General features: G+C 64.4%; 1 protein-coding gene across 1 annotated transcript in view; it reads right to left on the bottom strand.

Moving 5' to 3' along the window:
- Positions 1 to 12,500, bottom strand: part of SLC4A1 (solute carrier family 4 member 1 (Diego blood group)) — a 13,639-nt gene continuing 1,139 nt past the window's right edge. The window contains 24 exon segments of the mRNA XM_065699009.1: positions 1 to 1,409; positions 1,829 to 2,002; positions 2,140 to 2,309; positions 2,395 to 2,569; positions 2,571 to 2,649; positions 2,759 to 2,808; positions 2,810 to 2,926; positions 3,028 to 3,117; positions 3,311 to 3,478; positions 4,758 to 4,952; positions 5,307 to 5,455; positions 5,617 to 5,820; positions 5,909 to 6,119; positions 6,740 to 6,924; positions 7,497 to 7,572; positions 7,791 to 7,929; positions 8,139 to 8,274; positions 8,351 to 8,528; positions 8,714 to 8,787; positions 9,867 to 9,963; positions 10,078 to 10,141; positions 11,010 to 11,106; positions 11,216 to 11,307; positions 12,353 to 12,500. The exon segment at positions 12,353 to 12,500 is cut by the window's right edge and continues 1,139 nt beyond it. Of these exon segments, the coding sequence (XP_065555081.1) occupies positions 1,329 to 1,409; positions 1,829 to 2,002; positions 2,140 to 2,309; positions 2,395 to 2,569; positions 2,571 to 2,649; positions 2,759 to 2,808; positions 2,810 to 2,926; positions 3,028 to 3,117; positions 3,311 to 3,478; positions 4,758 to 4,952; positions 5,307 to 5,455; positions 5,617 to 5,820; positions 5,909 to 6,119; positions 6,740 to 6,924; positions 7,497 to 7,572; positions 7,791 to 7,929; positions 8,139 to 8,274; positions 8,351 to 8,528; positions 8,714 to 8,787; positions 9,867 to 9,963; positions 10,078 to 10,141; positions 11,010 to 11,106; positions 11,216 to 11,307; positions 12,353 to 12,500 (3,149 nt within the window). The 3' untranslated portion in view covers positions 1 to 1,328.

A 12,500-nucleotide genomic window follows, 5' to 3' on the forward strand; every position in this document is an offset into this window, starting at 1 on the left:
TCATTAATTTCTTTATTAAAGCCTAATGGGGGGGGGGGGGGAGAAATAACCCCCAAAACTCACAACAAGAGTGATTTCAGACACATAATAAAACTAAACCAACACAAACATGAGGCAGTGCTCCCCCTCCTCACCCCCACCCCCCCACCCCGATTTTGGGGTGTCTCCCCCCCATTTATACCTAAAGGTGTCAATTCACAGCCTGACCGGTCGCTGGATCCAGCCCTTGGGTCTGCCCAGGGCAGGAGCATCCTTTGGCAGGATGCAGGAGCAGGGGGGTACTTGGCCTGTTTGGGAGCAATCCCAGTGGGAACAGGGCAAGAGGCAGGCAGCAAGGAAGGGAAAAATCAAGGAAAACTGCACGATTGAACTATATATATATGGAATGCTATCAAATAAAAAGGAATGGTACTACCACTAAGTCATGAGTGAAATGACACTGCCGGACTGGTCCATAGAGTTTAGGCCCTGACCAGGATCCTTTAAATCAACTCTTCTGGAAGATACTAACATTCCCTATGGATTCTCTCTGGTATATACACACACACACGCACACAGGGGCACAATCAGCAATAAATTACAGCCTCCCCCCAAAACCAGCATCAAATATACAGAATCCCCCCTCGCAGTGCACGTGGACTTGGGGTTTTCCTCCTTTTTTTATCCCTTTTTAAGGTGCTTTTGGTGGATTTGTGTTTGGTTTGGGGGAATTTGCCTGCAGAAGCATCGTGGGATGGTTTTGGGGTGATTTTAGCATGGTTCTCTTCATTACATATATAACCCGCTGGCTGGATTATGTACATCCCAACCCTGGGAGATGCCGGGAGCGCAGTGGAGCAGCCAGATGGATGTTCACTGGATCAAGTGACGGGATAAAGGGACGAAAAGGGCTCTGTGGGGTCTGTCCTGTGCTCATTAGCGCTGGAAGTTCATAGGGGAAGAGGGGCCAGGGCACGGGTCCCCAGGGAAGGGAATGGGGGGATCCCATTGTGGATCCATCCCCGCTGCGTTGCCCCATCCCTGCGGACTCCAGCGTCTTCCTCCGGCTCCTTTCCCTGTGCTTGGTGCCCGGTCACAGCCCAGTGTGGCCTTGGGGTAGGGATGGGGCACCCGTGCCATGGGGTTGGGGGTGGCCCATGGATCCAGCCTGTTCTCCCGAGGGGAGTGAAGGGCGAGTGAGCTCACACCATCCAAAATGTATCAAAAACAGGCAAAAAAAAGGGAGGAATCTATCCAAAGGCTCCATTTACAGCGGGAATGTGGGTCCCTGGTCCCCCAGTACCCGGGGTGGCAGCAGTGGGGATGCGGGGCCGGGGGGTAGCGGGCCCTTAGCTGGGCATCTGCACCTCGTTGTACACATCTGTGCCCTCCACCTCCTCAAAGGTCACCACGGCATCGTCTGCATCCAGCTGGAGACAGGAGAGGGCATTGGGATGGAGACACGCATGGGGATGGGGATGAGGATGAGGATGGGGACAAGGAGGGGGTGGGGAGGGGTCAGGGATAGGGGCAGGATTGAGGGCAGGGGCAGTGACAGGGATGGAGACTGAGATGGGGCTGGGATAGACATGGGAATAGAGGCAGGGATGAGGCTGGGGACAGGGATGGGGATGAGGATGGGAATGGGACAGGGACAGGATCGGAGCTGTGGACAGGGCTGGGGATGAAGATGGGGACAGGGATGGGGATGGGCAGATGGATGGGGACAGGGATGGGAATGGGGCAGGCACAGGAATGGGCTGTGGACAGGGATGGGGGTGGGCAGAGGGATGGGGACAGGACGGGGACAGCGCCGCGGTGGCCCCCAGCCCGTGCCGGGGCTACGTACACATTTGAGCTCGATGTCCCGGAAGATCCGGGGCAGCAGGAAGCGGCGCAGGGGCACGGTGAGGATGAGCACGAAGGGCAGTGCCAGTGAGGCCGGGGTGGACTTCACCACCCACAGCAGCACCAGCACAATGATCTGTGTGAAGGTGAAGAGGTGCATCCGCCACGTCTTCACCTGTGGGACAAGGAGCGCAGCGGGGTCAAAGCGGGGGTCCAGCACCCCAGAGAGCCCAGGGGGGTCAGCATCCACAGAGGAGGGTCTTTGGGGAGCCCTAAATTTGGGGTGCCACAGCCCAGGGCACCCCCACTCACCCGGGTGACGTAGGGCTCGTCGGGGTGGTACTTGGGTGGCATCAGCAGGAGCAGGATGCGGTCAAAGAGCTGGATGCCAAAGAGGGAGGTGACGCCCATGTAGAGGAAGATGCCGAAGAGCACGGCCAGCGGGATGTACTTCAGGATGGGCTCCATGAGGATGGAGACGCCTGCGGAAGAGAAGGAGAGGTTGGGGGGAGCCCGCAGGGGCACCCAGCTGCTTTGCCCGGGTTGGGGGGCCCGTCCCCTGCTCACCGATGAGCACGGCCACCAAGAGGCCACTGATGCGCTGCTCCTTGACCTCCAGGATCTGGGATTTCTTACTGGGGGCAGTGGCTTTGCTCATGACGGTGAGGGCGTTGGCGTGGGTGATGGTGCGCACCGTGGTGGCGCTGAGCCAGGGCATGCCGAAGAGAGCGGCCAGGCCCCCCCATGGCCACGATCAGCAGCAGGTCCAAGTGGAAGCCGGAGCCCTTCACCAGCTTCCTCTCGGGCTTGCTCACAATGAGGCTGTTGGGAATGGAGGGGCGAGGTTGGTGACAAGCGCCCTGGGGAGGTCCCCTCCATCCCCATCTGCTTGGATCCTGCATCCCCCTCCAACCCCATTCCTGGTGCTCACGTGGTGATCTGCGTCTCGAGGAAGATGAGGATGAAGACAAGAAGCGCGGGGCACCACAGAAGCGAACATCATCCAGATGGGGAAGGTCTTCTTCTCACCCATGGGGTTGATGAACCAGCCCCGGGCGGACGAGTTGGTGACCTCCAGCCCTCGGGGGACTTTGAGTTTCTGGATGGGAGCAGAGATGGGGCAGTGAGGGCACAGGGACGAGCACCCCGCTCCGTGTCCCCTCGCTGGGGACACCCCCAAACCTCCCGCTGCTCCCAGACCTGTGTGTACGTGTCCTTGATGAAGAAGTCAGCCAGCGCCATGATGAAGATGGAAATGGGCACCCCAAAGTCCCCGATCAAGCGCCGGGCCTGTGCAGGGGGGACACCGTGACCACGTTAAACCCACCCGTGTCTTGTCCCCGCCATGTCCCCCCATCACATCCCCACCAGCAGCACCCTCAAGCAGAGAGCTCTGTAATGAGTTTGCGGGGTCTCAGCCAAGGAACCGCACGCCCTGCATGGGATACGGGGACACCCCCCTGTGCCCCCACTCCATCCTCACCCTGCCGGGCAGGAAAGCACTGTTCTTGAACTTGCGGAGGAAGAAAGCCAGGAAGAAGGTTCCAGCCATGAGGACGAGGGACAGCAGCGCCGTGTTGGGCTCCGGCACGTTGGGCTGCACCTCATCCTGCACGTTGTACCGGCGCGAGAGGGGGTGCGCCTTGAAGATCTGCGGAGGGAAAGGAGAGGGTCAGGGTGGGAGCCCTGGTGGGGGGTGATGGGGGGTCCCCTGCATCCCTCTGGTGATGCTGGTGGTGGGTGCGCTCCTGATGCACCCCAACATTTTACAGGTTGGGCAAAGAAGGGATTCAGAGCGGCCCTGCAGAGAAGGATTTGGGGGTCCTGGTCGATGAGAAACTTAACATGAGCCGGCTGCAGTGTGTGCTCGCAGCCCAGAAACCAACCGTATCCTGGGCTGCATCAAAAGGAGCGTGACCAGCAGGGCGAAGGAGGTGATCCTGCCCCTCTGGTCTGCTCTCCTGAGACCTCACTTGGAGCATTGTGTGCAGTTCTGGTGTCCTCAACATAAAAAGGACATGGAACTGCTGGAACAAGTCCAGAGGAGGCCACAAGGATGATCAGGGGCTGGAGCACCTCCTGTATGAAGACAGGCTGAGGAAGTTGGGGCTTTTCAGCCTGGAGAAGAGAAGGCTGCGTGGAGACCTCAGAGCAGCCTTCCAGTACCTGAAGGGGGCCTATAGGGATGCTGGGGAGGGACTCTTCATCAGGGACTGCAGTGACAGGACAAGGGGTAATGGGTTAAAACTTAAACAGGGGAAGTTTAGATTGGATCTAAGGAGGAAATTCTTTCCTGTTAGGGTGGTGAGGCACTGGAATGGGTTGCCCAGGGAGGTTGTGAGTGCTCCATCCCTGGCACTGTTCAAGGCCAGGTTGGATGAAGCCTTGTGTGGGATGGTTTAGTGTGAGGTGTCCCTGCCCATGGCAGGGGGGTTAGAACTGGATGATCTTAAGGCCCTTTCCAACCCAAACCATTCTATGATTCTATGACTCTAAGATACTATTGACCCTCCTGGCTGCATGGGCACACTCCTGGTTCACTTGTCACCTTTCCTCCATGCTCCTTCAGAAACAGGGCACAATGGGGACAATGAGGGTGTGATGGGGATCAGGGTGGGATGGAGCCTTTGTCCTGCCTGTCCAGCACCAGAAATGTCCCTGTGGGCACCCAGTGTGCATGGGGTGACACCGTTCCCACAGGAAAGGGGCTGAGCCAGGGGATGGGGAAGGAATCTGGGCAGTTCCTAGGACATCAGCCTGGGCTTCATCTCCCTGCACCCAAATCCCCCTGGGAAACACCTGGGAATGGGGAGAAACTCCTGGGAGAAACCCCTGGGAGAGGGGCTCCATCCCTCACCCGCATCCCTCCTGCCGTTTCTATGGAAACCTGGGTGATGACCACAGTGTGCACCCCCGCAGCCCTCACGCACCGTGACGAGCTTGGAGAAGGTCTCGAAGATGAAGATGAGGGAGATGAGGAAGGAGAAGATCTCCTGGGTGTAGCGGGACAGGTAACGCACCAGGAAGCTGCCCTCGCAGGCCACCACCACCAGCACCAGCAGGACGAGCCAGAAGCCAATCCAGACCCGGCCCACGATGTACTCCAAGCCATTGGCACTGCAGAACTGGTCAGAAAACAGGACACGGCCCCATCAGCCCCCTCATAGCCTCCACTGTGGGTCCAGGGTCCCAGCTCCTCCCCGAGGGCTGGCAAGTACCGGGGTTGTGGTACCTTGGAGCAGCAGGATCCCTGTGGGATCTCCCGTCCCTATGGCAGCCACTGCCTGGCATCACCCATCAGCTATCTGGCATTACCCACGTGGAATCACTCACCCCACATTGCCCCATGCCATTGCCTGTATAGCATCACCCATGTGGCATCACCCCCGTGCCACCCACCACGGTCCATCACCCAGTGCCCACCCTGGGGACCACTGGCAGTGGGTGGGCGGCACCCAGGGGCACAGGATGGCACCCACCGAGTAGAAGGCTTCCTCAAAGACCAGGAGGGGCCCCGAGAAGCCAATGACGAGCAGGGGCTGGGCGCTGAGGATGCTGAAGAGCACACACTGCACACAGGTGGAGATGAGCAGCTCCGATACCCCCATCATGCCCTTGGTCTTCTCACCTGGGGGGAGCAGAGCCAGGAGGTGCTGGGTTAGGGGGTGCGATAACCCCCTAAAGAGCATCCCCATGGGACAGGAGATGCTGCTGCAGGCGGGGGCACCCAAACCCCGCGGGGGGACATCCCCTTCCCCCCCTGCATCCCCAGCCCGTCCCCATCATTACTGAGCAGGCCTCCGAAGGTGACAGCGGGTGACAGCGCCGCGAAGTAGATGAAGATGACAGCGGCCAAGCACTGGGGGCTGAGGAAGTCCTTGATGTCGCTGAGGTACTTGGGGTACCGGCGGCGGATGTCCCTCACCAGCCCCCCGAACGGCCGCCCCGTCCTGCGCAGGGGGTCGTCGTCCTCCGGCGCCAACCCGTCCAGCCCTGGGGACACAGGAGGTGGCCATGGGGACGCCCTGGTGCAATTGGGAGGGTCCCATGGGGCTGGGAGGGTGATGGGGGGGGTCCATACGCAGGTCTTTGAGGGGGTCCTCGACCAGCGCCGTCTCGGGGGGCCGGTAGCGGCGGCGGAGCAGCTCCTGCTGCAGCGGCACCAGGCTGCGGAGCAGCTGCTCGCTGGGGGTCTCGGTGGGGGGCACCACGATGCTGGCCTCCAGGAAGTCCTCGACGCCGCGCACCAGGTCCTGGCGGCCATCGGCAAGGTAGGCATCACGGCGAAAGACCTGCGGGGGCAGGGACAGGCGTGGGACCACCGGGGAATGGGGACGGGGGCATGTGATAGCAGGGGAATGGGGATGGGGGCAAGGGATCACAGGGGAATGAGAATGGGGGGCATGGGACCAGAGGGGAATGGGGACAGGGAGCATGGGATCACAGGGGAATGGGAATGGGGGACATGGGACTACCGGAGAATGGGGATGGTTGGCATGGGATCACAAGGGAATGGGGATGGGGGGGGCATGGGACCACAGGAGGTGATGGTTTGGACATGTGGAGACACATGGGGACAAGGCGACCTCAAGTCATGGGCTCCACATGGGAGCATGGGGTGACAGGGACACGGACATGTGGAGATAGGAATGCGTATGGACACAGGGACAAGGGTGCATGTGGAGATGGGGACATGGGGACAGGGCTGCCTGGGGACATGGAGACCCTGAAGGACGGGGCAAGGGGACACTGGCATGGGGACAGCAGGGACATGAGCACAGAGAGGGACATGGCACAGAGGGGATGAGCCCTGTGAGAGGGTGCAGCCCCAGGGGTGGGGATGTGGGGGTGCTCAGGGAGGTTGGCACCACGGATGGTGCCAATGCCGGTGGTGGTGCCGGCTGAGCCATACCCTCTCGGACATCATGGTGGCCACGGCACGGCCGATCTCATGGTAGCTGATGTGGGGGCTGTCGGGGCCCAGGACCACAAAGAGGAAGCGGACGGGAAGGGACACGTCGAGGACGCCGTCCAGCGTCACCGCAGCCTTGAGGCGCACAAAGGCCAGCGTGGGCTGCTCCAGGAAGGCTGCGCAGCCTGGGGGGAGGATGGGGTGGGATGGGGGTCACGGGGGGTCCGGCACAGGGATGTGGGGACACATGAGCATGGAGACATGGGGACAACAGGGGATGGAGACAGGGTGCCAGAGGCATGGGGATGTGAGGGGATGATGGGGATTGGATAAGGGCAGAAGATGTGAGGACATCGAGGCACAGGGACACAGGCACATGGGAGCACACAGACATTGGGGCAGGGGGGACATGGCGGAGACATAGAGACACGAGGACACGGGAGCACAGGAGGGTGTTGAGATGGGACATGAGGACAAGGGACATGGGACGGGCACAGAGAGCAGCAGCGCTGAGCAGGCGGCGGTGAGAGCTGCGTATGGGGAGAGGCAAAAGAGGCGCAAGCAAGTGAGCGAGCAGGAGCGAGGGGCAGACACCAAACCCACCCTGTGCGCCCCAACCCTGCACCCAGCACCCTGACCCCCACCCAGACCCACTGTCCTGACCCAGACCCACCGCCCTGACCCACAGCCACCACCCTGACCCACAGCCACCACCCTGACCCACTCCCCTGACCCCCACTGCCCGCTGAGCACTCACCCACGAGGACCAGCGTGGCCTCTGCATCCTCAGGGATCTTCTCATGGAGCTGGGGTCTGCTGGCCCCGCTCAGGCTCTATTGCAGGCAGAGGAATGGCAGGGATCAGCCACGCAGCCTTGGGGGCTGTCCCGTGCATGGTCCCCCCATCCCTTGCGTGTCCCCATCCATCCCCTGCGTGTCCCCATCCATCCCCTGCGTGTCACCACCCCGCACCCAGCACGGCTGCACCCCGACCCCGCACCCCCTGCGCCCCGACCCCGCACCGCTGCGCCCGTGCCCGTGTCCCCGCTCGCCTGCTCGCCCCCCAGCCTGCGCATCTCCAGGGGCTGCTGCTCCCGCAGCAGCGGCTGCTCCGTGTCCGACGGCCCCGTGCCCGAGCGCTGCAGCTGCGCCGGCGGCAGCGTCCCCGTCGATTCAGCCTCGCTGGGGTGCCTGGAGCAGCGCGGAGGCGGTGTCAGAGGAAGCCCCGAAGCCCCATGAGACAGCCCCAGGGGTGGCGGGAGCCCCACACAGGGCTGGGGGCAGAGCCCAAGCACAGAGGGGCTTTGCCACCCCGTGCCAGGCTCCAGGGGGAGGTACTGGGGCTGGATCCAGCCCAGACACCGGGGACCCCCCCATGGGGCCATCAGCCGTGTCCGTACTTGTGCTGCAGCAGCAGCGTCCTCAGGATGTCATCGCTGTCCTGCGGCTTGATCTGCCCCTCGTAGATCATCTGGTCGATGAGGACATGTGCGATGGCCGGCAGTGAGCTGGCCGCCACGTCGAGGAGCACAGCACCTGCAGGGACAGCACCGTCACCGGCCAGACAGCATCAAGACCCCGTCACCTCCCCGGCCCCATCCGGTGTCCCCACCTTTGGCCAAAGCCCGTCGGACCTCCAGGAGGCTGCGGTAGGTGAGGAAGGAGAGATGGGGCTGGCCCCAGTGCCCGGCTTCCTTGAAGTCCTCCTCCAGCTTGAGCCAGTGGCCAGCCTCCATCCAGCACAGGTCCTTTGTGCTGTCCATGACCAGCTCGTGCAGCTCCACGTAGCCCTGGAACCCGAGGGGCTGTCAGTGTCCCCCCAGCCGCACCACAGACCCCAAAGAGACCCAGAGCTGCAGCTCCAGTGCCAGCATCTCCCCATTCCCTGGGGTCCCCAGGGTTTGGAGTGAGGTTGGTCCCGGGTGGCCACAGCTCTGTTCACCCCCGGGAACGGGGGTCCCAGGCCAGCACCCACCTCATGGGTCTCCCTCCGGAACAAGGGCCTCCTGCTCCCTCCCACCTCCAGGTCCACATCAGTCACCGATACAGCTGCAAGCGGAGTCACCAACGCATTAGCGGGTCCCTGCCCCAGCCCAGACCCCCGGGGGTCTGTTGGAGGCGTCTCCCCCCATGACCCCCCACCCAGACCCGGCTGGGGCTGTCTGGATGTGCCCCTGCCCCATCATCCCCACCCCAGCCCCGGCTGGGGCTCGCTGGAAGTGTCCTCCCCGCATTGCCCCATCCCAGCCTGTGCCCCTCCATCACCGCCCGCCCTGCCCGTGCCCGCCTCCAGTCCCCCGCAGCCTGGGGGCACGCCGGGGTCGGGGTGAGAGCAGGGCTGGCGGCCGCGCTCTGCCCCATGGCCCTGCCGCCGGCACCGCCCTGAGCCCGGCACAGGGACAGCGCATTCCCGGCCGGACAGCACAGCCGGACCCTGGGAGCTCGAGGTGTCCCCATCCCTGCTCCCTGCCTACCTGCAACCCCCCCTGCGTTCCCCATGGCCCCGCAGGCTCCGTCCCTATAAAGCGGGGCCGAGCCGCACGCCCGTCGGCCGCCCTGTGTGCACCATAAATCCCGCAGCACTTTGCCTTTGCTGACAGTAAACACCAGCGCGGCTCCCGCCCGCCGCGGCCACTGGGGCGCTGGGGACCGGCTCACCCCGTCCCCTTCCGTCCCCGACGGGGACCAGCGCGGTCCCCTCGCTGCTCCACGGCCGGGTCCCCCGCGGGGGTGATGCCACAAGAGCCGCATCCCGCTCTGCCGGGTGCAGGATGCGGGGCCCATGGGAGCGGGGATGCAGCACGGCCCATCCCGGTGTCACGGCAGCGCTGGCTGCGGCATGTGGGCCCGAGCCGCCCGGCACCGGCCAACGCTCAGCCCCGAGTGGTTCTTGTCCTCACCCCAAACAAAGACTTTATTTATCCTCAATCAGCGGGCGATTCCGGGCAAGCGGCAGCGGTCACCCTGCGCGGCGACGGTCACGCCCGGGTGACGGTCACCCACCTGCACAGGGCGGCAGCGGGGATGGGAGAACCGGGGTGGGTGGCACGATGGAGGGCTTGGGGCTGGGAAATGGTGGGCAATGGGAATGCCGAGGCTGGGCTCTGTCCCCCCCCGCGGTCACTCACACTGCCCGCCGCCACGGCCGCTCGCCTGTGCCGGGGGGGCCCCGGCCGCTCGCCTCCTCCCATCCAGGTCATAACATCCCCGGCGGCTGGGCAGATACTGGCTGCAAAACACACCCCGCCGGGCGGGGGGGTCAGCGCCGGGCACCCATGGGTGCTGGCAGCCTCCCGGGGGGGGCAGCGTCTGGTCCCGTCCCCGATGTGGGGCACTCACCGCAGGGGTGACAGCTCCTCGGCTCTGGCCCTCCAAGCGTGCAAAGGGGACGCGGTGCCAGCCCCTGCGCAGAACAGGCGGCAGCGTTACCCCGACCTGTGTCACCCCAACGGGGACCAAGAGGCTGGGCGCTGGGACATGGGTGGCAGCTCCCAGTCAGCAGAGCTGTGGGCAATGGGAGGCTCTGGGGCACAGAGAGCCCCCAAATCCCATCATCTCCCTCCCTGGGGGCTCTCAACAGCGGCCTCAAGGACCCTGGTGCCCCCTTCTAGGGCACCCCCAGCCCTTGTGCTGGAGGTGGCACCAATCTGTGGGTGATGTGACCCCAGGGGCTGCACATCCCTGCCTGACCCCGCTGCGATGGCCCTGCTGCCTCCACGATGCTGATGCCCATGCAACACGTGTGCAACACCAGTGCCCATGCACTACCGATGCTCATGCAACACTTCACCCATGCAACACATCTGTGCAATGCTGGTGCTCCCGCAGCACGTCTGTGCCATGCTGGCACCCATGCAACATGATGCTGATGCAACGCGGATGCCCGTGCAACACTTGCACGCACGCTACTCATGCCAGTGCCATACTGGCCCCTATACAACACCACTGGTGCCCGTGCAACATGCCTGTACCATGCTAATGCGGATGCATCAGTGACACCCCTGGAGCACTGGTGCCCCTCCAATGCTGGCACCCACTCGGTGCCAGTTCACACACAATGCCAGCGCCTGTGCAGTGTTATTACCCATGCAGTGCCATCACCCATGCAGTGCTGGTGCCCATGCAGTGCTGTCACTCATGCAGTGCTGTTGCCCATGCAGTGCTGTCACTCATGCAGTGCTCATGTCCATGCAGTGCTGTCACCCGTACAATGCCATCCCCCATGCAACGCTGGTGCCCACACGTGCCCAGCACCCAAAGGAGTCACTCACTGCTCATCTCCCCCAGTGAGATCTGTGAGCTCTTGATGCCGGCGTCCTCGTAGCCCTCGGGGTCTAGGCTCCTCCTCATCCTCTCCTCGTAGGCCTCCTGCGGGACAGAGAGAAGGGGCTCAGCGGGGACCGGCTCCCCCAGCGCCTCGCCGGGGCCGTGCCGGGGCGCAGCGGCAGAGCCAGGTTTTGGGGCCGGGTCTCCCTACCTGGCCGGGCCCCTCCATGGCTCCGGGCTCGGCCCCCGCTGCCGCCTCGCTGCGTGCCGGCAGTCAGCCCGGTGGCACCATAACCCGGTGCTCTGCGGCGGCGGGGCGGGCGCGGGGAGAGAAAACGGGTGAGGAGCGGCCGGGGCAGCGCTGGGTGCCCCCCCCCGGACGCGGGGTTTGTCCCGCGGGACGGGGCCGGGCCGGACGCGGGTCGTTCCCGCAGCTCCCGCCTGCGTAACCCGCTCCCCGCGGGAGGAGAGGTCGGGAAGCGGGGCCCTGCCCGGTGCCATGGGGACGGGGTGGGAACCGGCGTCAGGCGACGGCAGAGCCCGGGCACCGTCCCACCAGGGACGTGGGAGCGCGCCATGGCCCAGCCGGGACCACACGCACCCAGGGGGGTGTCCGCTACGGACCCACGGGCTGGGGGCCCCCTATTGACCCCCACACATAAGAATAACCCCGATAGACCGACGCATACGGGGGGTCCCATGCAGATCCATGCACATAAAGGGGGAGGTCCATATAGACCCACACACATAGGGAGAACCCTTATAGACCCACACATATGGGGGGGTCCCATATAGATCCATGAACATAAAAGGGGGGGTCCCACACTGCCGTACCCAGGGCCCGCACCAAACCCGCGCACTGGGGGGGGGGGGGGGGGGGGTGGGAGAAAGGCGAAACTGAGGCACGGTTGGGCTCATTGGGACGTCCCAAAGCGGGACGGCGCGAGCACATCCCGCCCCCCGCGCCCCCCCCGCAGCTGCCCCGCGGCCTGGGGACAACCGCTAGGGGGCGCCGTTCCCACGCAGGCCGCTCACCCCCAGCGCCCCCTGCCCCGGGGCACCCCCGGGCCCCCCGGGCCCGCCCCATCACCCCCAAACACCCCCCCCCCCCCATGCCCCCCCATCTGCGCCCCAGCACAGAACCCCCCGGGGGGGGTTGTGTCCCCCCAGCACACCCATACCCCCCCCCTACTCCCCGGAGGGACGCCCCCATATTTGGGGTCCGGGGGCCCAGGCTGCCCCCCACAGAACCGACCTACGGCCCCGACGCGAGGGGGGGGGGGCACAGCGGGAGAGCAGCAATGCCAGGGAGCGGGGGGTTGGGGGGAGCAGCCCCCCCAGATCTCACCGCGGTGACGCAGGAGCTCGCTCCCGGCGGGGGCCGCGGGGGCCAGCGGGGGGGGTGTCCCAGAGACCCCGCCGGGGCCGCGGGATCCCCGCCGGGGCGCGGGAGCGGCAGCGGGGCCACGGAGCCAAGGGCCGGCTCCGGACCTGCC

This window comes from Lathamus discolor, chromosome 20 (genome assembly GCF_037157495.1).
Source record: "Lathamus discolor isolate bLatDis1 chromosome 20, bLatDis1.hap1, whole genome shotgun sequence".
Lineage (NCBI taxonomy): Eukaryota > Metazoa > Chordata > Aves > Psittaciformes > Psittacidae > Lathamus > Lathamus discolor.